At 37.9% G+C, this 26693-nt stretch overlaps 1 protein-coding gene across 2 annotated transcripts in view; it reads left to right on the plus strand.

The window, feature by feature from the left end:
• LRBA (LPS responsive beige-like anchor protein) overlaps window positions 1-26693 on the plus strand; it is a 734202-nt gene that overhangs the window by 704728 nt on the left and 2781 nt on the right. For both annotated transcript variants that reach the window (XM_013059156.2, XM_004758045.3), the window contains exons 54-56: window positions 14493-14594; window positions 18160-18356; window positions 22245-22396. In XM_013059156.2, the coding sequence (XP_012914610.2) occupies window positions 14493-14594; window positions 18160-18356; window positions 22245-22396 (451 nt within the window). The remainder of the gene's footprint in view (window positions 1-14492; window positions 14595-18159; window positions 18357-22244; window positions 22397-26693) is intronic.

The raw sequence follows: 26693 nt of genomic DNA on the forward strand, positions 1-26693 counted from the left end.
CTCAAATCAGGGACGATTCCCCATACAAATAGAATATGAAAAATCACCTTAAGACTGTGATGCTTTGGATAATACAGACTTGGTGTATGTGTTTCAGTGGGGGGGGCAGTGCGTCTGTGTATTCCTCATATTTATACAGACATCTGCATTTTATATGTAATTATAAAATTTTTAAACATGTAGACTTCAGGGATTTTGTCACTTCTGTTTGAGAAAGACTTCATGTTCTTTACATTATGGACTCATATTCTGCTCCTTCTTCATTTCTGGCCTTTTAGGAGGGTCTACTTTCAATTTCTTTTTTTCCTCTGTCTATAAATTTAGTTACTGAGATTTAGTAAATGATCTAAGACAAACCTAGGCTTGACATAAATAATAAATATACAGTTTGTTACTTAGCTAAAAATATTTAGGAAGAATTTTCTCTTGCCTTCAAATAATGTGTTTCATTCACCTACAGCATTCCAAACACAAGAAAAGAATTTTTGGTTTGGTTTTTGTTTTTTTATTTTCATGACCTAATTGTGTTCTATATGTTATACATGGTCATTACCAATGTGTACTCTGAGAAGTAGCTAAAGGCTTATTAGCAACACTTATATGTAGTGGCCGTTATTCAGAAATTAACGTGTATTTTTAAACTAGAAATATTCAGCTTTTCCAGAAGGGAGAAATATATATTTAAATACCTTATAAATCATCCTAGAGATGGTTTTTACATGCTTGTCCTCTAAAAAAAATGAATCAAATAGCATTGACCAAATCCTGGAGTTTGGAGTTAAAGCAAATCTAAGTTCCGAGCTTTGCTGTGGTCCTTCTGTCTTGTCTGTAAAATGAAAGCAACAATAGTAACTGACTTAAGGTGTTATCAGAAGCACAGAATGCTCAGAGCAAATAAATCACCACACAAACACCATCTTGTTGGCATTAGAGTATATATTATAATGTTATATTTTTCATAAAGCAGTTCATCTATACCCTCTCATTGTCTGCAGTATGGTGGATATTAACTCCTAGTAATGCTGGTAATGAAAAGAGAAGAAAAATAAAAGAATAACATAACAGCACATCTAATAAAAATTGTAGAAAATTGTACTGTATCTTGACTAAATTAAATTACCTTTCTCAAAGTGAACCTCATCCTTTCTGGCCCTTTTATAGTGTCTGATCTCCCAATCTAATTTTGCTTTAGCTCTGAAGGATGAATCTGGGAGAAAGACAAATAGGCACTTTTTCATATAATGAGAATTTCCACGCATTAGAATAGAAAAATGAACAAGCCAGTTTAAGCTTTTCAAAAAAAAAAAAAAACATTTTTACCATGCATGTGAACTGTGTTTTACACATTTATGCAGACTGGTTCAGATTTTATAAGCCTCTGGCTCGTTGATGGCTCCACGATGCAGCCGCTGAAGTCAGAGCTTTTCAGATGAGGAATTTTAGCTTATGCTTATTCCTACATTTTATCTCCTGGATGCAATATAAATGACCTTTAAGAAACAGCTACACTTTTTTTTTTAACATATAATTTCAGCCTGGTCTATAAATGCACACAATGCCTCAACTTAAATATTTGCACACAGACTTTTTTCTCTCTCTTGAAGAGAAAATTAAAGAAAACTAAACTATTGCTTTTTCTGCATTTTATAGGTCTCACTCAAGCATTTAGTTTTTGTGTGGTTTTGTTTTTTTTGCCCCAAAAATCATGAGAATAAGCTAGTGATTTTCCTTCCTAGGGTCATATGCCTGCGCCGTTTTCTATAAATCTGACATTAGTGCTATATGTGAAGTTCATAGCTTTATTCCTATTTTTTAAAAAATCATGTTATCCAGTATTAAATTACACCTTACTTGGGCAAAATCTGGCTAATTCAGCTGCATAAAACCTATATTTAGTTTATCTTGGGCTTTTAAAAGGATACACATGTTTTATAAACTCTGCCTAGATCACGTGGCAAAAACCTTGTTTTCCTGTATAATAGATAGTTTTTCATCTTCGACTCTTTTGTTTTGTGATAGTTATCTCCTGTGGAATGCAATTTTCTTACCAAAAAGAAAAATTAAGATACAATTCCACTTAGTTGTAGATTTTTAAATAAAATTAACCGAGAACATTTTAACGAAAGATATTTTCTCCATGGAAGCATACCTCCCTTTCCCCTAGTACTCTTTGTGTTTTACAACTGCATTTGTGTACCAAAATGCTTTACTGAAACATGCATTTTTTTCCTCAGAATAGTGCTATACAGACTGTATATTCGCAAATTTTGGAGAAAATGTGCCCCAGTGCATTCTGTTGACATTTAAATACTTTAAACTTTGAAATGATCTTATAAACGAGATGAAAATTTACAAAATAGTTACTATCTATGATTTTTGTATTACTAGATCATAAACTTAAAATTAAATGCTTATTAAGAATTTTCAGGCTTCTGAGTAATTTTTTTTTTAAAAGCAGTTGATTAGCTTGAGAAGCAAATGGTTGCTGACTGAGGGTGTTTTGTGGATGTGTGTATATAGTATTTCAGTAAAGTACTTTTCCATTCTCACATTCTGTTTTTGATTTGATTGAAAGGTGGCATTTTTTTCCTCTTTGCAATCAGACATGCTAATCTATGTCAGCTTTCTCCTTTATGGGAATGGCGTCTACTGAAAGAAAAAAAAAAAGCAGGAGTATTGAAGTTTTTTCATAACAACAAGATTCTGTTCTTTAAGAATATTTCAGCACCATTAATTAGAAAGAAGGTTTTATTAACCATAAGGCTAGCACTAACAGACCACAGAGCTGTTTTTTAAAGTACTGTATGCCATAGCTGCCCTGCTTTTTCTCTGTCTAAAACTTCATTTTGTTATACTCTCATCAATCACCTCAGTCATTACCGTAAATCCTACTGTTGTTAATTTTACTAGTATCACCCTAATGAGACATTCCTGCTATAATTAAAAATGAATTCTAACTTTCGGCCATTCTAAATTTTTTTTTAATGAATTTAGAATGATCTTGCCATATGACTATAAATACCACTGATATACATGGACTACTCATCAGTCTCTAAGAAAAGTAGTATCATTATATGTCCAGGTGTGAATTATTTACTGGTTGCTTCTGTGCACATGTGCTTATGCATATGTATATTTTTGTGCACATATTTAGGAATTATGTTTTTTCTATCATAAAGCCTAATATGTTTTACTGAAGCTACTGATAAATCCTTATTCTTTGTCTTGTCAAAATATAGGCAGATGTAACACAAACAGTACTACTCTCTGTAAGTAGGTGTCCTAGAGCACCATCTGCTGGATGTACTTGGGGACGTAATGTTGGTAAATTTGAAAATCAGTACTTGAAAAGTCAGCTGTACTTTGTTTTTAATCGGCTGTGATGTATTGTTTATAGATCATAAATGCCAAGATATGTATATTTGTGCTGAGCCATATGAGTTTTTAAAAGAAATCACTTTCTTCTTTTCTCCCACCTTCATGTGGATTTGGAATTTTATAATAAATACATTGTTTAAGGAAAAAGTAAGCACAACCTATGCGTAACGAAACAAAGCATCAGTTTGTCATGAGATATACTCTTATCTTCTTGATCACGGGTCTTCAGTAAGCTACAGTGGAAGAAAATTGTTTGGATATTTTAACCTTATGTTCACTTTATTCTGAATATAAAAGCAGTGCTCGAAACAAGTAGCCTTGCTGTACCTGGGGTACAACTCTTGATCTGATTCTTTGTCTAGAGCATGAGTTCTTGTATTCCCCTCATCGAGAGCTTTCCTTATGGCCTGACTTCTGGCCTATTCTGTTGTACTAACACTAAGACTGCCCTGTATTTTTCTTTTTTTCTTGAAGAATTCATCAAGTTGGGTTTGAAGCAGCATGTTGGCAGTGTTCAAGTTCAGGTGACATTAAACTACTACGTTTATGAAATTCTCCAGAAGGTCCAGGATGTTTAGTGCTCCATGATGTAATGCAGGCCCTCGAGTTCCAGCAAAACAACTCTGTATTTACTGCTTGTAACTAATAGTAGATGTGGTAAAAGGAATTATATTCATATGGCAAATGAATACAACCTTAATGCGCACCATATGCAGAGTGGTGGCGTGATGTGCCAATATATCACATTTATTTACCTTGTTTAGTTGCAGAGAAAAATGACTATACCATTCAGCCATAGGCTGTAGTCCTACAAATATGAAAACAGATGAAATGATGATTTACACCCTCAAATAGAAACTGAGTATCTTCATGTGTAGTCTTTAACAGTGTCACACCAAAGAAAGTTGCTTGTCTAATACTTTATGCTCAGATGGGAAATTTAGTTTCAAATAATTGGTAGAGCTAATGTCAGGAGATCTAAGTTCCCTCCAGGCAATTAAAGTTCTCAAAGAAAATTGTGAGCGTACCTTCTTTCATTTAATTGAAACCGAATATGCCTTGAAATTGCAAAATCACAAGCTACTTCTTCCATCCCTTAAAGCTGGATTCTTCTGCTTTTTTGAATATGGGTGTGTGTCTGTGTGCATGTGGGCATGCGTGTGTGTGTGTGTGTGTGTGTGTGTGTGTGTGTGTCTGTGTCTAAAATTACTGGAGAACCACTATAAGGGCACATTTAATCAAGACCTCCTGGAACAATGTATTAGACTGACTTTATCACCTTCCCAAAAGTTCCTGTCATTAGAGAAATGGTCGGACAGTTTGGTGTATATGTACTTCATACTGTACTTTAGATATTCCTGAGAATTTATTAAAAGAGACTCATTTTTATATGAAATTAAATACTTAAATTCTTCTAATGATTTCTTTTACAAAGCCACAATTGCTCTAGTCTTTAAAGTAATTTTGCTCACAAATAGGCTTGGCCAGACTTCAGATTCTAGATTTGAAGTATTTTTAGTTAGGAAAAAAATCCTTAGAATTCTTTATGCCTCCCATGGCTAAGGCTTCGTGACTGCTAAACTTTTTAGCTTTTATTCTTGTACCTTGTAATTTTCTACAACTGAGAGATTGCTTTATTTCCTTGGAGTAAATGGCATCAGGGTGTTTCCTTTTTTTAATTGTAATAAAATTAACATACATAACATATTTGTTTCAGGTGTATGACATGATGACTTGATAATATGTATAATATGTATATATTGCAAAATGTATATTTTGTAATATGTATATATTGCAAAATGATCACCACAGTTTATTTAGGTAACATCTATCACCATATATAGTTATAAATTCTTTCCTGTGATGAAAATCTACTCTCTTAGCAACTTTCAAATATACAATATAGTATGATTAACTATAGTTACCATGCTGAACATTACCAGGACTTATTTATTTTATAATTGAAAGTTTGTACCTTTTTGACCATCTTTGCCATCTCCTCTCCCCGCCAACTACCAGTCTGTTCTTTGTATCTCTAAGTTCAGTTTTTTTGTTTGTTTGGTTTTGGGTTTTTTTTTTTTTTAGTTCCACATATAAGTGAGATTATAAAGTATTTTTCTTTCTCAGTCTGGCTTATTTCAGTTAGCATAATGCCCTCAAGGTCCATCCTAAATAATAGGAGATCTCCTTTTATTTAAATGAATGAATAATAATACACTGATATATTTATGTGTGTGTGTGTGTGTGTATGTGTTCACACACTTGTGAAGAGCAAACATATTCTTTATCCATTCATCTCTTGGTGGATACACATTGCTTCCATGTCTTGGCTATTATACATAATGCTGCAGTGAACATGAGGGTATACATATCCTTACAAGGTAGTCTTTTCATTCTTTCAGATAGATACTTAGAAGTGGAATTGCTGTATTATAAGATAGTTTATTTTTAATTTTTTGAGGAACTTCCATATTGCTTTCCATAGTTGCTATAGCAATCTATATTCCTACCAACAGTGCATGAGGGTTCCCTCTTCTCTACATCTTTCCAACACTTGTTATTATTCCTTTTTTTTTTTTAAGGATAGTCTTAAGTGAAAGTAGCTTTTTTTTTTTTTTAAGATTTTATTTTTAAATAATCTCTGTACCCAACATGGGACTTAAACTCCCAATCCTGAGATCAAGAGTTGCATGCTTTCCTGACTGAGATAGCTAGGCACCCCTCTTTATTGTCTTTTTAATAACAGTTATTCTAACAAGTGTGAGGTGATATCTCATTGTTGTTTTGATTTGCATTTCCCTGATGATGAGTGATGTTGAGCACCTTTTTATGTACCTGTGGGCCGTCTGTATGTCTTCTTTGGAAAAAATACCTATTCACATTCTCTGCCATTCATTCATTCACTCACTCATTCATTTATTCGTGTGCCCATTTTTATAAATCACATTGTTTTATGTTTGTTTCTTTTGTGCTGTTGAGTTGTATGAGCTGTTTATGTAGTTTGGATATTATTAGATATATAATTTGCAAGCATTTTCTCCTACTCCATAGGTTGCCTTTTCATTTTACTGATGGTTTCTTCTGCTCTGCAGAAGCATTTTAGTTTGAAGTACTTGTTTGTATTTTGCTTTTGTTGCCTTTGCTTTTAGTGTCAAATTCAGAATGTTTCTAATAGACAAAGATGTGAAATATTTTTATCTACATTCTTTTTTGGAGGCAGAATTTTATGTTCGTATTACTAGGCACTAGATATACAGTTATAGGAGCTATCAATGAATTAGAGTGAATATTAAGCCTCTTTTTGGGGCTTCAAAAAATGAAAAGTCTCAAGAAAGTAGGAAAAAGAAACACATCAGTTAAGTAGAATTTGATATGTTCAGAGGATGAAATACTGCATGGCCATTAATGTATTATGAGTTTGTGGTATTGACATGGAAAATAAGCTATCTGTATGATTTAGTGTAAAAGATCACCAAACTACATGTATAATGTATCTTATAGGTATCTAGGTCTGTGTGTATACTTTGTATTCTGTGTATATTTATGCATAGGTAAAAGTCCCGAATGACAGCCAACACAGTATTTTTTATTATGTTATTTAGCAACAGTTATTTATAGGTAGTGGAATTTAGAGGCAGTTTTTTTCATTTCCTTCTTCATAATTTACTAAATTATCTGAATGTTTTATAATGAGCATGTGTGACTTTGATAATCAGAGACAAAGATATATCGGGAGGAATACCTAATTATATTAATATACCTTCACTTTCTGCTCTAGTCTTCTAGCTATTAGTTTCATCAGAATTTATATGGATTGTTAGGGAAGGCTGAAAAGTCTAAGAAAAGGAAGAATGGGAGAAATCAAAGTATGATCCTTAGAAATTAAACAAAAGAATGACAAGAAACAAAAATAATCCTAACCATCTCTAATTTTCATTTATGCAGTGTAGAATTAGATATGATTCCTACTTCTGCTGAAAGGAATGTCTCCAACAGAGAGTAAAAATCATTCAACTATTACTACTACTACTTTACTCCTAGGTGATGCTGGGCGCCATCAGAGACACTTCACATAATAGTCCTGTCTGGTGACTACTATTATTACCCTTGTTTTATAGATGAGGCACAGAGTGATTATCAATACGTCTTTACTTGCTGCCCAGGGCCCTGAAGCTCCTAGATCTTATTGAAACTATGAGAACATGCCCGCGAGAGGTCACATAGCTAGCTAGAATTCTAGGCCAGAGGTGCCATTGTGAATCACTAAACTGTACTGCAGTTTGTACTGCAATTTGATAAATTAGGCCATCAGCTGTAGAAAATTTGATGCAATCCTGTCACTAAAGCATGCTTTGTTTTCGCAAAGGATAATACAGAGATAATTTTGCTAAACTGAATTCTTCGGACAGTATGCATCATGTTAGGATTTTGAGTTTTTATTTGTTTTGAGAGAGAGCATTAGCAGGGGGGCAGGAGAGGGTAAAGGAAGAGGGGAGAAGCAGGCTCCCTGATGAGCAGGGAGCCCATCCTGGGGCTCAATCCCAGAACACAGGGATCACAAGAAGGCAAAAGTTTAACCCACTGAGCCACCCAGGCACCACAGGATTTTGCGTTGTTTTGGGTGGGGTGCTTTTTTTTTTTTTTTTTTTTGAGATTTTATTTAATATTTGTCAGAGAGAGAGAGAGAAAGCATAAGCAGGGGGAGGGGCAGAGGAAGAGGGAGAAGCAAGGAGCCAGACAAGGGACTCAATCCCAGGACTCTGGGATTATGACCTGAACAGAAGACAGACGCTTCAGGACTGAGCCACCCAGGTGCCTCTCGTTTTGTTTTTTAGAGAGTGCTCCAGTGGGGGAGGGGCAGAGAAAGAGGGAGAGAAAATCTTAAGCAGCTCCACCCCAGCACAGAGCCCAAGATGGTGGGTGCTTAGTCTCATGACAGCCTGAGGACTCTGAGGTCATGACCTGAGGCAAAATCAAGAGCCATACACTTAACCAACTGAGCCACACAGGCGCTTAGGATTTTGTATTTTTAAATATTATTACACACTTTAGGGTTATACTTTAAGTATACAGTTGTAGGTACAAACTCACAAACACATTTTCTGATTTTGCTTAGAAGAGAGAAACAAATGCACACACAGACAGAGAGGAGAAAGATTATAAACCAGGAACTTATAAAGGATTTTTGTACCAACATCATCTTGTCTTGTATTAATAATTCTAGTATTATTTATAAGAGGAAGCTACCAAAATTTGCTCTCTTATGGTTGTCTCACCCTAAGTGCATCTTTGGCTTATTTTCTGTAGTCTGTATGTTTGACCAAATTATCATGTTTTTCACCAAAGAGACAATGATGAACGGAGAGGAGGAGAAGAGTTGGTGGAGATAGAAGGAATAGAACAAATTTCATATAATTTCCCTTTGCATAATTAAAGTGTAGTGTTATAATTCCCATCGGGACACTAGGAAGTTAATGGGAAAGGTTTAAGAAACATTTAGTAGCTAACCTCATTTCCGCTTCAGAAAGCCATTTCCTTTCTCGGTTTGCCATTATGGTGAGCCACATGAGAAAGGTTAGTGTACAGTTTTCACGTGAATTTTTTTTCTCTGCATTGTAGTAATCAAAATGTAATTAAAATGGAATAAATGGCCGGTGCAAAATAGAAGTATCCATCTTTAGGAAATGACTGGCATATATTATATAATACTTAGATTATAAAACTTCTATATATACCTAATAACTTTTATATTTAGCTTTAAATTTGTGTTTTCTTTCAGAATGAATACTCTGTTGAAATGACTTTTTTAACAAAGCTGGGTTTCAAATTTTGTTTTACCTCCATAAGAGGTCAGATGGTATTACATTTTAATAATGTGGAAAATTATATCAGTTGTTTTTATTTAAGGACTTTATTAATTGCTGTGAAATACTCATTTTGTATAAAAATTCATTTGTAATAAATAGTTTGAACTTCAGTACAGCTTTTTGACCTTTCCAAATATAGTTATTTATAATTTGCAGGTTTATAGTAAAGTACTATAAAACCTGATCCACTGACCATTTAGAATCAAGTCATTTGCCAATACAAGACTATATTTTATTCCCCTCTTGGTTTCCACAGTGCATTGCACATAATATATATCCAATAAAGGCTATTAAGTGAACGAAGGAGTAAGTGAATGAATGAAAAAGCAATTGGAAAATGTTAACTTTGGGCCCAGGAGTCATCCACACTAAGTATTAATTGAAAAAACTAATTTCATTTCTAAAAAAGTAGGAATAGGGGAATAGGAGGATGTTGAACCAAACATCGTTTCATAATAAATGGTATTTTAAAAATGAGGAATGAATGCAGGGGATTCTTTCTCTGCTAATAACATACTTAAACTGCTAATGAGAACTTTGTAGTGTATTTTAAAGTAATTTAATTTTTATAAGACTTGAGGAGATGATGCCAAAAATACCAAGAACTTAATTTATTTTTTAAAATGTAAGTCAAAAGTTTGCCAGAAATTCATGTCTGGTCTATTTTTACCTGGATTATTAATTCCCCTTGCCTTAATGGAGACATATCTTTTGAAATGTTTTTCTCATTGAATATTTATGAACAGGGTGCTAGAGAAATTACTGTCTCCTCTTCTCTTCTTTGAGGTATAACTGTAAGAGGCTCAGGGTCCATTTGCTAGAGAAATATACTTAGTTATGAGGGCACCAAAGAAACACAGTTAATAAAAACATTTGTTATCCTGCCTAATGGTGTAAAACATGTCACCTAATATTTTAAAAAACATAGGTCCAGTATACATGCTAACTGGGTATTATGGAGATCTTGTGCTGTTTAAATTCAAGTTGGGTTGTTAGAATAGTGTCTGTAAATTTGTACTGATATTTCCAGTATAATGTACTGAGAAAAGCACATCTGTAAAAACTGGTGTGTCCTGGTATTCTTGGCAGGATTTGGGCTGTCTTTAATCTCCTTTGACTTGTTCATCTTCCTTTAAGGCCATCCATAAAGATGCGCTGAGTATCCTTTTCAGCCTTTGGTTAGGATTTGCATCAGTAGTCATAAACCTGCTCTCCGGACAAAGACACCCTTTCCTTTGAAGTAATTGCTCAAGCTTTTCAAAGCAGTCCAAGAAGTCTATCCTCTTTCTCTTTTTATTTTTCTTTAAGGAGAGTTTGAAGTGTAGCCCCTTAAACTAGCAACAAGATAAATTTTTCCCTCAGCTTTATTGAATGCCATGACGATTTTTAAAGCAGTAAGACTTTAAAAGGTTCTTAAAGGACTCTGTTCTGCTTTATGATCTAGCTTTTGGTAGATCCTGTTATCTCAAAGAGCAAAAGTAAAGACTTCTTGTATCCATTAACTACTGCAAATTTTTATCAAAGAATTAATCTGATATTTTTCAGAAGGCTTCCCCCCCCCCCCTGCTCTTTATTTGGTTTAGAGACTTCAGTAAAAAATGGTGATAGCATTGGGGTCTTTGAAAAAGCACTGTATGGCCAGTATTGTTTTATTTGAGTTGCTTTTCCCCCTTAAGTGTTAACTCTCAGGGCTGGCATGAGGTTGGGATGTGAGTGCTACCATGGCAATGAGTATACATGGTTCCTAGATCTCATTTCTAGACTTTCCAAACAAATATATACAGATACGGAGCAGTTTTGCCTTTCCTTTCTGTAGGAGATTATTGCTGAGCTCTATGATGCAGGATGATATATAATAGCATAACTCCAGAGAAATAGATTGTGTGAGTCACATATAAAGCCTGTCTTCTGCCTCTGATTTTCCCCTCTACCCTTATTCCAAATGGTCCCCAAAGTATCTGTCGCATTTAAACAGTTCGGATCTGTTGGATTTAAGTCCCATATCCTATAATTCTATTTACTGTAGAGAAATTTTAATATTTAAAACACTTGGTTTATTGGAACTTACAAAAATCCAATAAGTATTTACTGTGAACAGAATTTTTTGATGAGAAAATGTAAAGAATACTCAGTCTGCATAGCAGATAATAAAGGGAATACACACACGGTCTTTAAACAAAACTGGAAATAGCTTTTTTAAGAGGATTTGATATACCTCCTTATATTCTTGTACATGGATTTTAGGGGCTATTAATGTACATTTCCTAACGGGGAGGGAATGTTAAATAGCGCAGTCTTCCTACTGGAAATCCAGCAAGTGTTTGTGAAACGAGTTACCTGAGAACAACCCAGTGGTCATAAGTTTACCCTTATGTTTTTAATTTGTTGTTTTTCTTTTCCTTTCCTTTTTTTTTTTTTTTTCTTCTGTATTTCCTGAACTGTCTAACCTGCTTCCTGGGTTAGAGAACATTTTGCCAAACTTTGAAGCCAAAGTCCTAGCACTGAACAATTCTTTATTTAGAGATTAGGCTTTAGGAAAAGAAAAATCTTTTTTTTTCTTTTTTTTTAGGAAAAGAAAAATCTTTTACAGTATTGAAATCATGCAATATGTGTATGTCTTCTGACTTGGGGAGGGAGAAATGATTGGTATAGTGTGGATCATTGGAAACTTCTATTTCGTAAGGAAAACATACTTACAAAAAATCTTAATTGTGAGTTTACAAAAAAGAATGTTTTTGTCTTAACCCACTTTATGGCCTTAATCATGTGCCTTCCTAAACTCTAACTTTACAGTCCTAGAAAATTCTCAGTGTTTCAACTTTTACATTAAAGAAACATAATTAGCAATCTTCTTACTTCCTCACTCTGTCCCTGAGAAAAAAATCTTAGACCTAGAAAACAAAAAGTCAGCACTGACATGCTTAAGTGACAACATTTTCTGGGTCCATTATCCATCTGTCTTTGTTTACTTTGGCTCACACTTTAGAGTGCTTTCAGTTGCCATCAGTTTTCCTTCAAACTTTCATTTCCCACTAAGGAATTCCAAGACAACTCAAGTTAAAACACAAACCTCCCTGCCTCAATAAAATAGTAACTTATGAAAACAAAAAAGGAACCATCACATTGAAGGTGTATTCCTTGGAGCTTAGTGATTTTAATTCTTGATTTAAAAAGATTGCATAAATATATATATATATATATATATATATATATATATATAATTAAACATTAATTTTGAAAATAATATTGTACAGTATTTTGTAGAATGTAGAGCATCTTGGGAAAAGGGGAAAGCGTGAATCAGGACTTAACTCTAGGTAACTTTTTAAAACACACTTATTTATAATTTTTGTGGCAAAGCTGATCCCTAACAGAAAGTTTAGTAGTTCAGACTTGCTTACATTATGTGCTTCTTTTCTTTAAAAAAATCTCCCAAATTTATGTACTTTTTAAGGAAAAAAACCTAGTTCTTATAACAAATTCTTCCTGGTTTGCAAAATGTCAAGTACTTTGCAAAAAGTACAAGAACTTTGTAATTAAGGTGGGTTTCCCTCAAAGTTTCTAAACTTTGAATCAAAAGAAACCAAGCCCCTTGCCTTGTACTATGTCATTTAGGATCTGCCTCTGTCACGAAGCTTGGAAGCCGGTCTCAGCGTCTGGCTGCATGGGGCACAGCCAGTGTGGCGCAGAGTTTGACGTGACAGCTCTCCACTTACATCTCATTGCAGAAGTACTCAGAGTCACCAAAAGCTGTGAGGCACTCTGTGGGGACACAGTTACACATTTTGTGCCACAACAAATGCACCGTAATACTCCTTTATAACGGCTGGACTGCAGGCTTCCGTTGAAGTGGGGCAGGAGGCACATAAACTAGGGCCCTGTCTCCATAGGAGACGCCTCCCCTGTTTTTGGTCATGGATCTCTGTGCATTCAGGATAAGCTATTTTCCTTCCTCCCCTCGCCATCCTCCCAGGAAAACACAGGCATGTACATATATTTTGCATGAAATTTCAGAGACTCCACTGGGACCCATCACAAAAACCACTGCGTTGGAAGTTAGTTTAATTTTTTGACAGCCAATATTTGCCTTTCCAAAGACAATAGGTTTTTGCTGGATATTCCCTGACCTACCTGAGAGGATAACAAGTTGTTCTTTTCTAAGACTTCCACAGCTGGTGCTAGAGACCTTCTTCTGGGCACATTTGCCTCTTTTAGGTTACATGGTATCACTTAGCAATCTTCCTGTGAAACCAATCCAAATCGAGGAAATCGAAGCGTGCTAATAGAACACTGCTCTCTAGTTCCACTTACAAAGGCTTTGTGTGTCTTTGTCTTTAGAGACTATAAAAGTGGAGGACTAGCGTGGTCTGAAAATAGTATTCTTCAGGCTAATTATGGAATTTGGCTTATCCTTGCCAATTGGAATGAATCAAGCCACAAATGAAGCCTATTACTGTCTTCTTTATCTGGGTCAGGCCTGTTTGTGGTGTGGCTTCCTTATTAACCAGTTTTGTGGGGTTTTTTTGGGGGGGGGGTTGGGGACAGAGATACAGGATGACTTCTTCTATTGTGAAAATGTCTGGAAACATCTTCCATTATCTGGATACTCCTTCTCTGTTAGCCTTTCCTCATCTTCCTCCACTAGTTTTCAGTCACGATCAGAACTACATGGAAGAGTTTGCTCTATTTCCCCTCTGTTCTTTGAACCACAGAAAATACACTGTTAGATTTCTGTATTAAGAAAATACGTAAGATTAGTAAATACGCATTTAAGAGAGGGGTTCCTTTGAGGTATCCTGTCCTAGTTCAGACTGTCTTTACCACAAGATCTCAGGGTCCCATGGAAAAGGAGGGGGGGTGGGGCTGCCTTTCTTTGAAATGTGGATCAAGCCAGAGATACTACTTTTATAATCATCCATCTATAAATCATCTAATTGAGGGGATTATATTTATATTTGGGAAGTATCTGAGTCATTCTACAATGCAGATTTTTGTCTTACTTTACTCTGTATTTTCAATTCCTGTTGCTTGATAGTCTTGTAAGGGTTGGAAATTTGGCAACTGGTCTTCATACTCTAGCATATAGTTGGGATTTAGTGCTAAAATAGGGTTTTGGGACAGATTTCCAAACTGGGACTTAGGTGTTACAGGAATTAGGAACAAATCGTTTGTTATTTAAGTAGAGGGAGCTGAGAGAGGTAACCCCCTGCCTGAACTTGATTTGTTTTTATCTGTTTCTGTCTAAAGGTGAGACCACCACTCCTCGAGCCATTCTAACAGGCCACGACTGTGAGATCACCTGTGCTGCCGTCTGTGCTGAGCTGGGCCTGGTGTTAAGTGGCTCCAAAGGTAAACCCATGGTGCCCTCAATAAAATGTATGCGTTTTTTGGTGTTTGGCAAGGATGGATTTGGTACTTTTTTCTCTAAGCTGTGCTGTCCATTATAGTAGCTCTTAGCCATGTAGGACTATTTGAATCAACTAATTACTTATTGAATTAGTTAATTACTTATGTGATTTAACTACATAAAGTTTAAAATGCAGGTCCCTGGTGGCACTAGCCACTTTTCAGGTGTTCACGCCTCACACATGACTGTGGTTACTGAACCAAGCAGCATAAGTACAGAACATCTGCACTGTCACAGAGAATTGTTTCACAGCATTGCTCTGATGAGGGAGGTGGGGACAAGGAACATCTTTGTCTATTTGTTTATTCCTCTGGACTCCGGGCTGGGTTCCATCTCACACCTGGAGGGAAACTGACCTGGTCTGTTTTAACTTCCAAATCTCAGAACAAGGCAGGAGCCAGGATGGCATTGAGAGTGGAGTGGGAAGACACTTGAGCTGGTTCTCCTGGGGGAGGTCTGCTCTTGCCATGTCATCATATATTTAGGCCAGAGTTATCAACCACAAAGTAAGCTTTCAAAGAGGACACACAACAAATCAGGATCTGCCCTGGAACAGAGCTGTTTTGAATTCATTGCTTATTCCATCGCAATAGTTTATCCATCTCTCTGTCTCTCTGCCCTGAGCTGAGGTCTGAACACACAAAAAAGTACTATAATCCTATATTTGAAAGTTATCTGATGGGGATGCATTGAATATTTGACTCACCTTATCTGTGTCTCGAACTATAATACTTAGTCTAGCTAACAAGACTTATTAAATATTAAGAGGATTGTATTTAAAAATTTAGTTAGTCAGGGCAGTAAAATAATGATACCAGGAATTCTATACCTACTAGATTTTTTTCCCCTTCTTATATCTAAGAATTTCATATATCCTGAGCAAATAGAAGTTCTTAGACTATACAGGATCCAAAATAGACATGGGGCGCCCTGCTGGCTCAGTCAGTAGAGCACGAGATTCCTAATCTCAATGCTATGATTTTGAGCCCCACGTTGGGTATAGGGCTTAATTAAAAATAAAATCTTGGAGGGATGCCTGGGTGGCTCAGTTGGTTGGGCAGCTGCCTTTGGCTCCGGTCATGATCCTGGTGTCCTGGGATCGAGTCCCACATCGGGCTTCTTGCTCGGCTGGGAGTCTGCTTCTCCCTCTGCCTGCCATTCTGTCTGCCTGTGTTCGCTCTCTCTCCCTCTGACAAATTAAAAAAAAAAAAAATCTTTAAAAAAATAAAATCTTGGGGTGCCTGGGTGGCTCAGATGGTTATGTGTCTGCCTTCAGCTCAGGTCATGATCCCAAGGTCCTGGGATCGAGCCCCACATTGGGTTCCCTGCTCAGGGAGTCTGCTTCTCCCTCTTTCCCTGCCTCTCCCCTTGCTTGTGCTCTCTCTCTCTCAAATGAATAAATAGAACCTTTTAAAAAAATTTAAAAAATGAGTAAATAAAATCTTTAAAAAAATAAAAATAAAATCTTAAAAAAAACCAAAAAACACACAGAAATTAGACATACAAAATGAACCTATCACATTAAAGGTCATCCTTGCTTTGCATGGTAGTGCAGAACCATATGAATGACCACACAAGCTAAAAGCCATGTGGAGTGATCATAACAATCAGTGGGAGACATTTGGGTTGTTTCATGGTTTTTAAAATTATTTTGTCAAAACATTAAAAATTTGCTTACAGAGTTTTTTACTCACACACATATAGGCACAAAAAATCCCAGTTAAACTCACATTTACATAATACACTGTAATTTAAAACTTTAGAAACATTGAAAATTGAAGTGTTTTCCTCATGAGAAACTTATCAAGAGTACAACAGTGCTTGCCTTCTTTTCTTTGTAGAACTTAAGATAAAAGAGCGAGAACCTTTTCTGTGATTTGAGCAGTTGTCATGCTCCTTTCTATGTTTTGGTCAGCTTCCCACATTTTATCTTCTGTGCATTCAGTGTCATGAAACATCTCCTTGGGTTCCTTTAAAGTGAAGTTCTTGCTGGCATCACTTCTTCTGGGACATCACCGTTTTTGTTACAACCCCTTTTCTAATCTATGTCAGTAAGTTCACCTTCACGGATGTCCTCTGGCTGCATGTCTAAATTCTCAGCAATGTCAGCGTTTGCAGGATCAGTTCTTTTTCCTGTAACCCCATTTATATTCAGTACCAAGTTCACTCTTGGCTTTATCACTTTTCATTTCCTTCTGGCCAGTAGTCCCTTTTGGTGGTCCATTTCTGTAAAGTGTCACGTGGGCTTCTCACTGGAGATGAGGAAGCAGCACAACCACACATTTAGCTCTGGGTGCACGGACTGAGGGACAGACCATCAGCGACCTTTACTGACAGCCTCTGAGGGAAATGATGTGGTTGGTTCCTCGTGATGCACTTCTGTTATTTACCTATTCATTTGTGGACTGAGAAGCTAGTCACAAAATGTGAACTTTATGCAGTTAATGTGAAACCTGAAGTTTGAAGTGTGGTGAGGGCCTGGTGTCCTTTAGAGAGTGATCATGGATACTCACGCATGCTGGGACCGCATGCACGGGAGAGGCTGCTGGTATGTATTTATGTTGAGAACACAAAAAGCCTATAAACTCCCTGAGTGGTCAAGAAAAGTAGAGACCCTGATTTTCAAAAGGTCATGCTCTTAGTAGTCCTGTGGGGGTCAGGTCACAAGTCCCCGTAGGCCTGAGTAATTTAGCTTGGAGATCAGCAGGCCTTATACTCGTTACCCCTCTTGTCCGACTTAGACATCTCTTAGAACTTACTTGTCACACAGGTGGTTTTGGTTACCTCTTCCTTCTTTACTTTACATGTAGCAGGCATTCAATAAAAATGAAAATGCTCTGATGTGTATGCCTTCCCCAGTAGCTCCCATTCTCAGGCAGCTCAGCCTGGAGGTCAGTTTGGGGAGTTGGAAGTGTGGGTGCTGCTCGCTTTGAGGGCAGCCAACAAGTGTACTCGCTTGCAGAAGGATCTCTGGGTGAATTTATTGGGGGTGGAGTGGGAGGGAGTGGGTGGACTGCCAGCAATGTTCTTTCATTGTAATGGGCAATGGGAGGGAAGAAGGCTGAGGCCTCCCAAAGCTGCTCTAATGAGCTGTCCTCATGCTGGCCCACAGTGCGACCACTGCTTTGGGGCCCCTGTAACATGCAGGCAGAGCTTCAGCCTGAGCTTGGTGGCAGTCTGTCCTTTCCAGAAGCACCTCTAGGATTTGAAATTTGTCCTGTTCCTTTCTTAATGCATTGTGTTTTAATTATCTCTTGGCATAATGAATTTCATAAAGTAGCTTCTCTTGAGGAGAAGTGAACTTGAATTATATGACTTGTCTTTCTCCTCTCCCAAGTAGAAGGTGGGATCTGGTCAGCATGCAGAGGACATTGTTTAAAATAACATATATAAGATAAATAATTTTTAAAGGTTTGCTACAGCTGTTTGATCCTGTTTAATCAGTGCTGAAGATTCATGTTTGTCATCATTTAAAAAAAAAATTATCTTTTGTTTCTCTTTTCTCAGAAGGACCATGTCTCATACATTCCATGAATGGAGACTTACTAAGGACTTTGGAGGGTCCTGAGAACTGCCTGAAACCGAAACTCATTCAGGCTTCAAGAGAGGGTCATTGTGTCATATTCTATGAAAATGGCTGCTTCTGTACATTCAGTGTCAACGGGAAACTTCAGGCCACTATGGAAACAGATGATAACATAAGAGTGAGTACACCACAGACTTTCCACCCTTCTAGATCTTGATCTCCAAGTGTAGTAGGGGAAGAGGGAGAGGGTTCGCTAGAGAGACTTCTAGCCTTTCCACGCTGTAAGAAAATCACCAGGTAGCACTTGCACGGGGCTCGTGTATTCACAGACCATGGCGTGTCACAGCTGTGGTGACGGCATCGCCCACTCAGAGCGTTCTGGGCATGACAGCACGCAATGAAGCCAACCTGGAGGCCTTTCAATAGCATTGACCAGCTTGCTTATTTGTTTTCTCTAAGAAAGTTACCTGTACATGATTGTTTCCTATTTTCTGAGTACCGAAGCTAAAATAGTGGATTCCACCTAAAATTAAAACTCCTCTTCACACTCGAGTAGGTGGCTGGTGGGAGTGGTAGGGATTATGATGACTCAGGGTTAGAGTCTCATTCTAGACTTGACTTCTTCATGAATAACAAGATTAGCAAGTTAAGGGAGTTGGGCTTCCAATTATGATGTGACTGAGGCAGACATTTATTCCCTTTTGATAAATGAGGAATGATAGTGCTAGTGGACCATTTGGAGTCTTGCTTCATTTTCAGGACATGATTCCAAAAGTTATTATAGGTTGAAGAAAGCAGTAAAGACTGCTCTTTGGAGAGGCTATTTTTTCAAGGTCCTCCTTTTCTCACTCCCAGCCCTCTGGGGCAGCTTAAGATAAAATGAAGCTGTGGTGTTCCCGTCATTTTCCAGGATGAGGTTGGAGGTGCATGTGAACTGTGAATGGTGAGGGGACTCCGGACATGTCGGGGTGTGAAGAGGGTCGCAGAGGCCTCTGCCCTCCCGGTGTGGCTTTAAGCTAGCTCTGGACAATATTTATTGCCTTTCCTGACCCACGGCAGCTTACAGGACATAAACTGTCAGTTTCCCAGACCTAATCTGATCCCCCTCTGCTATCAAGTGAACAAATCCTGGGCTCAGGAAGTATTAAGAAACAGTAACCCTAAATACAGATCACGTTGATGAAATGACGGGCACTGGCTACTTCTCTATCTCAGCATTGATTTCTTCTGTGTCTTCTTCATTTTCCTCTGTGAATTTTCCTCACTGTATTTTGACTGCCTGTACCACAAAAGCATGCACTCCTACTTTTATTTTTCCCTTCCTTCCCATAATACTTCATTTAAACCAAGTACACATCAGAGGATTTTCCTTTCCTCTTTTCTTTACAATAATAATGTTGATAATCTGTCACTTTGAGTTATGATTATACTGTCAGCAACACTAATAAATCTGTAAAATAATTTGAAATCCCTTGCTGGCTAAAACAATATCTGTGGCATTTCAGTTAGTACTGAAGGCTCTGGGAAGTTCCTTGAGGCAATAGTAAGGAGGCTTTCTGCAGACTGTTCATACACACATGCTTTTCCTCTCTGCCCTAGAGCCATTGTTTTTTTTTCCCCCCTGTAATATTTCCCACTGGATTTTAGGCTTAAACAGTCCATTGCCTTTTTCCCAGCACTCCTGCACTTTATCATACTAACTTGCAAGTGGCGACTGTGTGATTAAAACAAGCTTGCCTAAAATGAGCGCTGCGTGCCCGTGGCTCCAGAGACTGACGCTTTCACAGCTAACTGCCTTGGGGAGGGAGGGAGGAAGAATAAGAGACATCACAGAGCAAAAATCTCCAGCTCCATCCTGTAGTCTGTGCTGTATTAGGAAAGGGGACCATGGAAACAAATTAGTCATCAGCTCAGACCAGAAATGAAGTTTCTTTGAAATACCAACAACCCTGCAGGCAGGCAGCCTGGGGAACCTCTGTGCTAATCAAGGCTTCCCACCTGTTTTTATTTAGATGCCAGATTGTTCGGTGGCATTTGCTTAACGTATCACAGCACATCAGCTAGGCAGTGTTTAGATGTCTTAATGAGTAACTTAAATTAAGTGGGCAGCCGGTACAGAGCAGCAAAGTTATTTTATCCTAAACAAAGGAGAGCCACCATTTCACCCGTAGGAACTCATTTATTTTCTTTTGCTGGGGAAGCCTTGTTTTAGGTCGTGATCATGTCCAGCAGACTGCTCTGGCCACAGAAACCAGTGCAGCTACAGCACAGTCCAAGGCACTCCGGATTCCAGGGGGCAATCACATGTCTCCGGGGCCCTCTAAAATCTCCAGTCTCTACCCAACCAGGATGCCGAGGAGAGGAGCTGGAGTTAAGAACTCTGAGTGCTGGTTTGAGTGAAGACCGTGTGGCTCTTACTCCAGGGGAACTCATGAGAAAGGCCAACAAACTACCGTTTCATTTCAGCAGGCTCCTGGCTTATTAAAATGTTTTGGATGCCAATAAGTGTATAATCCTAAAAATCCAGGTTTTATTTAATTCCAGACAGAACTAGGATTAACAATTCTTTACTAGAACAAAGAGTTGAAGATCAATAGTTTTAATTTATGTTTTAGTCTGGCATTTATCCAGCAGAAAGCCTCAGGTATAAAATTCAAGTGAAACACAGCCATAAGGTTAATGGGTTTTCATCAGCTGAATTTTATAAGTGTGGCAAATATTGTTTGCCCCAGCCCTTCCTGCAGCTCCCTGGTAGCCCTTAGCTATTGCCATTTGTGATGTGAATGGGGAAAAGAATATTGAAAAAACTTACTGTTTGCATTGGGTTAAGATTTAGAGAATTATTCTTACCTGTGACTATCTTGCATACAAGGGCTTTTCTTAGATGTATTTTTGTATTCTTGAAAATAAACTACAGTTAAGAGACCAGTAAAAGTTGGCATTTACATTAATGTGAATGAATGGCTATGGAACGGTCCTTACTTTTCCAGGATTTTTAAAAAATTTTGTCAAAGGGCAGATTACAGACTTTGGGCAACTATACTAAAACTGAGTACAGGAAAGAGTTAATTTCAGAAGTTAGATTTTTTTTTCTTTCTGACTTGCTAGAATAATCTGTCTTCCCATATTCACTGTCCAAGTAGGCATAGGATTACAGGTGTTTACACTTTCTCTGTAAAAGGATAAAAAATATTTTAGGCTTTGTAGACTCTATATTCTGTTGCAGTCACTAGTGAGAGTGACCATAAATGAATGGGTGTGGTTATGTTCCAGTAACCCTTATTTACAGGCGCTGAAATTTGGAATTCATATAATCTTCATATGTCATGGAATATTATTTTTCCTCTGATTTTTTTCCAACCACTAAAATGTAAAAAAGTCATATAAAAACAGGCAGTGTGTATTTGGCCCCATTTACAGGACTGAAGAGCAAATTTCATGTCTGTACTTCCTGTTCGGTACTGGCGGGAAGCATTCAGTCCTGGGGCAAAAGGAAAACGCTTCACCTGGGGTTTAGTCACCCTGGAAGCTGGTTCCCTAACTACCAAGCTATCTTCCTAACTGCTGTAAAAATCCAGCAGGCCTAGTGAAGGTGTTAAAGCTCTTGGTCTTCTCCCACGGGGCTGTGGGCCCAAAGGCAGCATGTTTTAGCGGAGATCTGAGGGCAGCTAGCACTGCCTGCCCAGCCTACTACAGAGTGGGCTTAGCACACCCGCAGTACAACTGGAGAGATGCCAGGAGGCTGCTCACTTTAGAATGTTGGTCCCAGTTCACAACATACACCATTTAAATAGTATTCACAGAGCTGGAAGACTTTGCCACCTCATCTTTAAAATGTGAAAATTAAAAAAAGCAAAACCTCAAACACTGCCCAGCTTTGCCCATTTGTTTTTTGAAAAATGGACAAAGTTTTCTGTAATTTCTGATTTCCTATAACCTTCTCAGGAGCACACATGCCCTGTCTGCCTGCCTTGAGTGGCTGCATGGAGGAGGAATGAAACACAGGGCGGGAGCCAGGGTTCTCCTCAGGCCACACCTCTGCTGACTATTGCTGGGTCTCTCCTAGGCCATCCAGCTGAGCCGAGATGGGCAGTACCTGCTCACAGGAGGAGACAACGGTGTGGTCATGGTCTGGCAGGTGTCTGACCTCAAGCACCTCTTCACCTATCCAGGCTGCGATGCTGGCATCCGGGCCATGGCCCTGTCTTACGACCAGAGGTAACACTAAAATCATGGTCTACTGATGGGGATAGTAAAAACCGGAGGGAATTTATTTAAGTGGGCTGATGGATAGACTAGGTTGTGGGGATCACCTGGGCAATCAGAAAAGCCAGTCAGTGGCACCTGGATGGCTCGGTCAGTAAAGCATCTGCCTTCCACTCGGGTAATAATCCCTGGGGCCCAGGATCAGGTTGCATACCTGGCTCCCGGCTCAGTGGGGAGCCTGCTGCTCCCTCTGCTGCTCTACGTTTGTGCTCTCTCTCAGATAAATAAATAAATAACTTTGGGGGGGGGCGGGGAAGCCAGTAGGGCACCTGGGTGGCTCAGTCATTAAGGATCTACCTTCAGCTCAGGTCATGATCCCAGGGACCTGGGATCAAGTCCCACATCAGGCTCCCTGCTCAGTGGGAAGCCTGTTTCTCCCTCTCCCACTCTTTCTGCTTATGTTCCCTCTCTCACTGTGTCTCTGTCAAATAAATAAATAAAATCTTTCTTTAAAGAAAAAAAAAAAGCTAGTGAATATTGTTTTTTTTTTTTTTTTTTTAAGTGTGATTTTCTTTCCAAGATTGTCACTCATGGACAAAGGCTGAATTCTCCATCAATAGACAGGTTAAGTAACAAAGACTGTAATTACATGGCCATAAAGTTTTTTATATTTCTTAGAGTACTTTTTCCTTATAATAAAACTTTAAGAGCTATAAACATGTTTAATATAAAATACCTGTATCTCTGTCCATGAGAATTCTGTGGAGAGATTTGCCTTTTTCCTAAAACCTTCCAAGTGGTAAATTTGGGGGAGAATGTCTTCAATATCTTAAATTATTTTTTTTTCTTATTTTTTTTATTTGACAGAGAGAAATCACAAGTAGATGGAGAGGCAGGCAGAGAGAGAGAGAGGGAAGCAGGCTCCCTGCTGAGCAGAGAGCCCGATGTGGGACTCGATCCCAGGACCCTGAGATCATGACCTGAGCCGAAGGCAGCGGCTTAACCCACTGAGCCACCCAGGCGCCCCAAATATCTTATTTCACCTTAATATACGATCACAGATTTTAGTTCCTAATTTTTTTTATTGTGCTATACACATAAAATTTACCTTTTTTTTTGGTGTACAAGTCATTGGCATTACGTATATTCATACTGTTGTACAACTACCATCACTGCCCATCTCCAGTTTTTTTCTTTTCATAAGTTTTTCATCATCCCAAAGAGAAGTCCTCTCCCGCTTAAACACTAACTTCCCACTTTCCCTCCCAGCGCTCCATCCAGGTTACCTCAACTCCAGTGTCTGTCTCTATGAGTTTGTTTCTTTTAGGCACTTCGTGTAAGTGGAAGCATAAAATATTTGTCCTGTTGTAGCATGTATCAAGCTCATGCTTACTTTACATAGCCATGCATCTACTGACATTTTGGTTGTTTTCATCTAATGGCTGTTGTGAATAATGTCGCCATGAGCATTCACATAACAAATACCTGTTCAGATTCTTGTTTTCACTTATTTGGGGTAGATAGCCAGGAGCGGAATGAATGGTTGAGTCATATGGTAATTCTATGTTTAACTTTTTGAAGAACTGCCAAACTGTTCTCTATAGGGGCTGTACCATATTACATTCCCACCAGCAGTGTACAAGGGCTCCAATTTCTCCACATCTTCACCAACACCTGTTATGTCCTGGTTGTAGTTTATTTTTGTTTTTAATAATATCCATCCTAGTGGATGTGAAATGGTCTCTTACTGTGGTTTTGATTTGCATTTCCCAAATGACTGGTGGTGTTGACTTTGCACTCTTAATAGTGTCCTCTGATGTGCAAAAGTTTTAAATTTTGATGACTTTTTTTTTTTTTTTTTACTGTTGTTGCAAATGCTTCTAGTGTATCTAAGAAATCACTGCAAAATCCAGTGTCATAAAGCTTTTCCCCTATGAGTTTGAGTTGTAACACTTATGTTTGTGTTTTTTGGTTTCGTTTTTGTTTTTTTTAAGATTGTTTGTTTATTTGACAGAGACACAGTAGGGGAGGGAACACAAGCAGGGGGAGTGGGAGAAGGAGAAGCAGGCTTCCCACTGATCAGGGAGCCTGATGTGGGACTCAATCCCAGGTCCCTGGGATCATGACCTGAGCTGAAGGCAGATGCTTAACAACTGAGCCACCCAGGTGCCCCTTTATTTAGTTTCTGATCCATTTTTAAGGGTCCAGTTTTATTCGTTGGCATGTGAGTTAGCAGTTTTCCGAAAACTATTTGTTGAAAAGTTTGTCCTTTCCCCACTGGATGGTCTTGACACTTACCAAAAATCATCTGACCATATATGTGAGTTCATTTCCGGGTTCTCTATTCCATTGGTCCAAATGCCAGTACCAAACTGTTTTGATTACGATAGCTTTGTGGGGAGTTTTGAATTCATGAAGTACAAGACATCTGATTTTTATTCTTTTTTTTTTCCTTCTTCATGATTGTTTTTGACTATTTGGGGTTCCTTGAGATTCCATTATGAATTTTAAGATGGGTTTCTCTATTTCTGAAAAAAAAAAGTGGGGGGTAGGAATTTTGGTAGGGATTGGGTTGAATGTGTTGATTGCTTTGGCTACTGTTGTCATTTTAACAATATCAAATCTTCCAGTCTATGAACACAGATGTCTTTCCATTTATTCGTTTTCTTTAATCTCTTTCAGCAGCATTTTATAGTTGTTTTTTTTTAAGATTTTAGTTATTTATTTGACAGAGAGAGATCACAAGTAGAGGGAGAAGCAGGCAGAGAGAGAGAGAGAGAGAGAGGGAAGCAGGCTCCCTGCTGAGCAGAGAGCCCGAGTCAGGACTCGATTCTAAGACCCTGAGATCATGACCTGAGCCGAAGGCAGCGGCTTAACCCACTGAGCCACCCAGGCGCCCAGCATTTTATAGTTTTTAATATAGAAGTCTTTCGCCTCCTTGATTAAATTTATTCTTGAGTATTTTATTCATTTCATTGCTATTGTAAATGGAATTGTTCTTAATTTCCTTTTCAGATTTTTTTCATTGTGCATGTAGAGAAATGCAGCTTATTTTTGTGTTGTTTTTATATCTTGCAACTTTGTTGAATTCATTAATTCTAACAGGTTTTTGTGGAATACTTAGGATTTCCTACTTATTAGGTCATGTCATCTGAAACTGAAATAATTTTACTTCGAACTTTCCAGTTTGAATGTTTTTTATTTGTCTTGCCTAATTGCTCTGGCTAGGAATCCCAGTACCGTATTGAACTGGTAAAAGTGTTTATTTTTGTCTTGTTTCTGATAATAGAAGAAAAGCTTTTAGTCTTTCACCATTGAGTATTAGCTGTGGGTTTTTCATAAATTCCCTTTATCGTGTTTATGTACTTACCATCTATTCCTAGTTTGATTACTATCATAAAAGCATGTTGAATTTTGTGAACTACTTCTTGTTCATCAATTGAAGTGATTATGTAGGTTTTTCTTAGTTCTGCTAATGTAATGGGTTTCATTGATTTTTGTATGTTGAACCTTCACTGTATTCCAAGAGTAAACCCATCTTGGTCATGGTGTATAATCCTTTTAATATGTGCCTGAATTAGGTTTGCTAATATTTGTTGAACACTTTTGTAGTAGTATTTATAAGTGATATTGGTCTGTAATTTTCATTTCTTATGTGTCTCTCTGGGTAACACTGGCCTCACTGAATGACTTAGGAAGTCATTTCTTAGGAAAACACTTAGGAAGTGTTTTCTTATCTTTAGTTTCTTTTCTTTTTTTTAAGAGGAGTAAGAATTGGTGTTAATCCTTCTTTAAATGTTTGATAGATTTCACCATTGAAGCCATCTAGTCCAGGGCTTTTCTTTATTGGGAGGCTTTTGATTATTCATTCAGTCTCCTTAGTGGTTATAAGTCTATTCATATTTTCTATTTTTGCATGATTCAGTTTTGGTATAGTTTGTGGGGTTTTGTTTGTTTGTTTGTTTTAAAGATTTTTATTTATTTATTTGATAGAGATCACAAGTAGGCAGAGAGGCAGGCAGAGAGAGAGGGGGAAGCAGGCTCCCCGCTGAGCAGAGAGCCCGATGCGGGGATCAATCCCAGGACCCTGAGACCATGACCCAAGTCGAAGGCAGAGTCTTAAACCACTGAGCCACCCAGGCGCCCCTATAGTTTGTGTTTTTAAGAATTTTTCCATTTCAGGGGCTCCTAGCTGGCTCAGTTGGTGGAGTATGCAACTCTTAATCTCAGGGTTATGAGTTCAGGCCCCAAGCTGGGTGTAGAGATTTCTTAAAATCTATTTATTTTTAAAGATTTTATTTATTTGAGA

The sequence above is a fragment of the Mustela putorius genome, unplaced genomic scaffold (assembly GCF_011764305.1).
Source record: "Mustela putorius furo isolate JIRA1106 unplaced genomic scaffold, ASM1176430v1.1 tig00000242_pilon_pilon_pilon, whole genome shotgun sequence".
Lineage (NCBI taxonomy): Eukaryota > Metazoa > Chordata > Mammalia > Carnivora > Mustelidae > Mustela > Mustela putorius.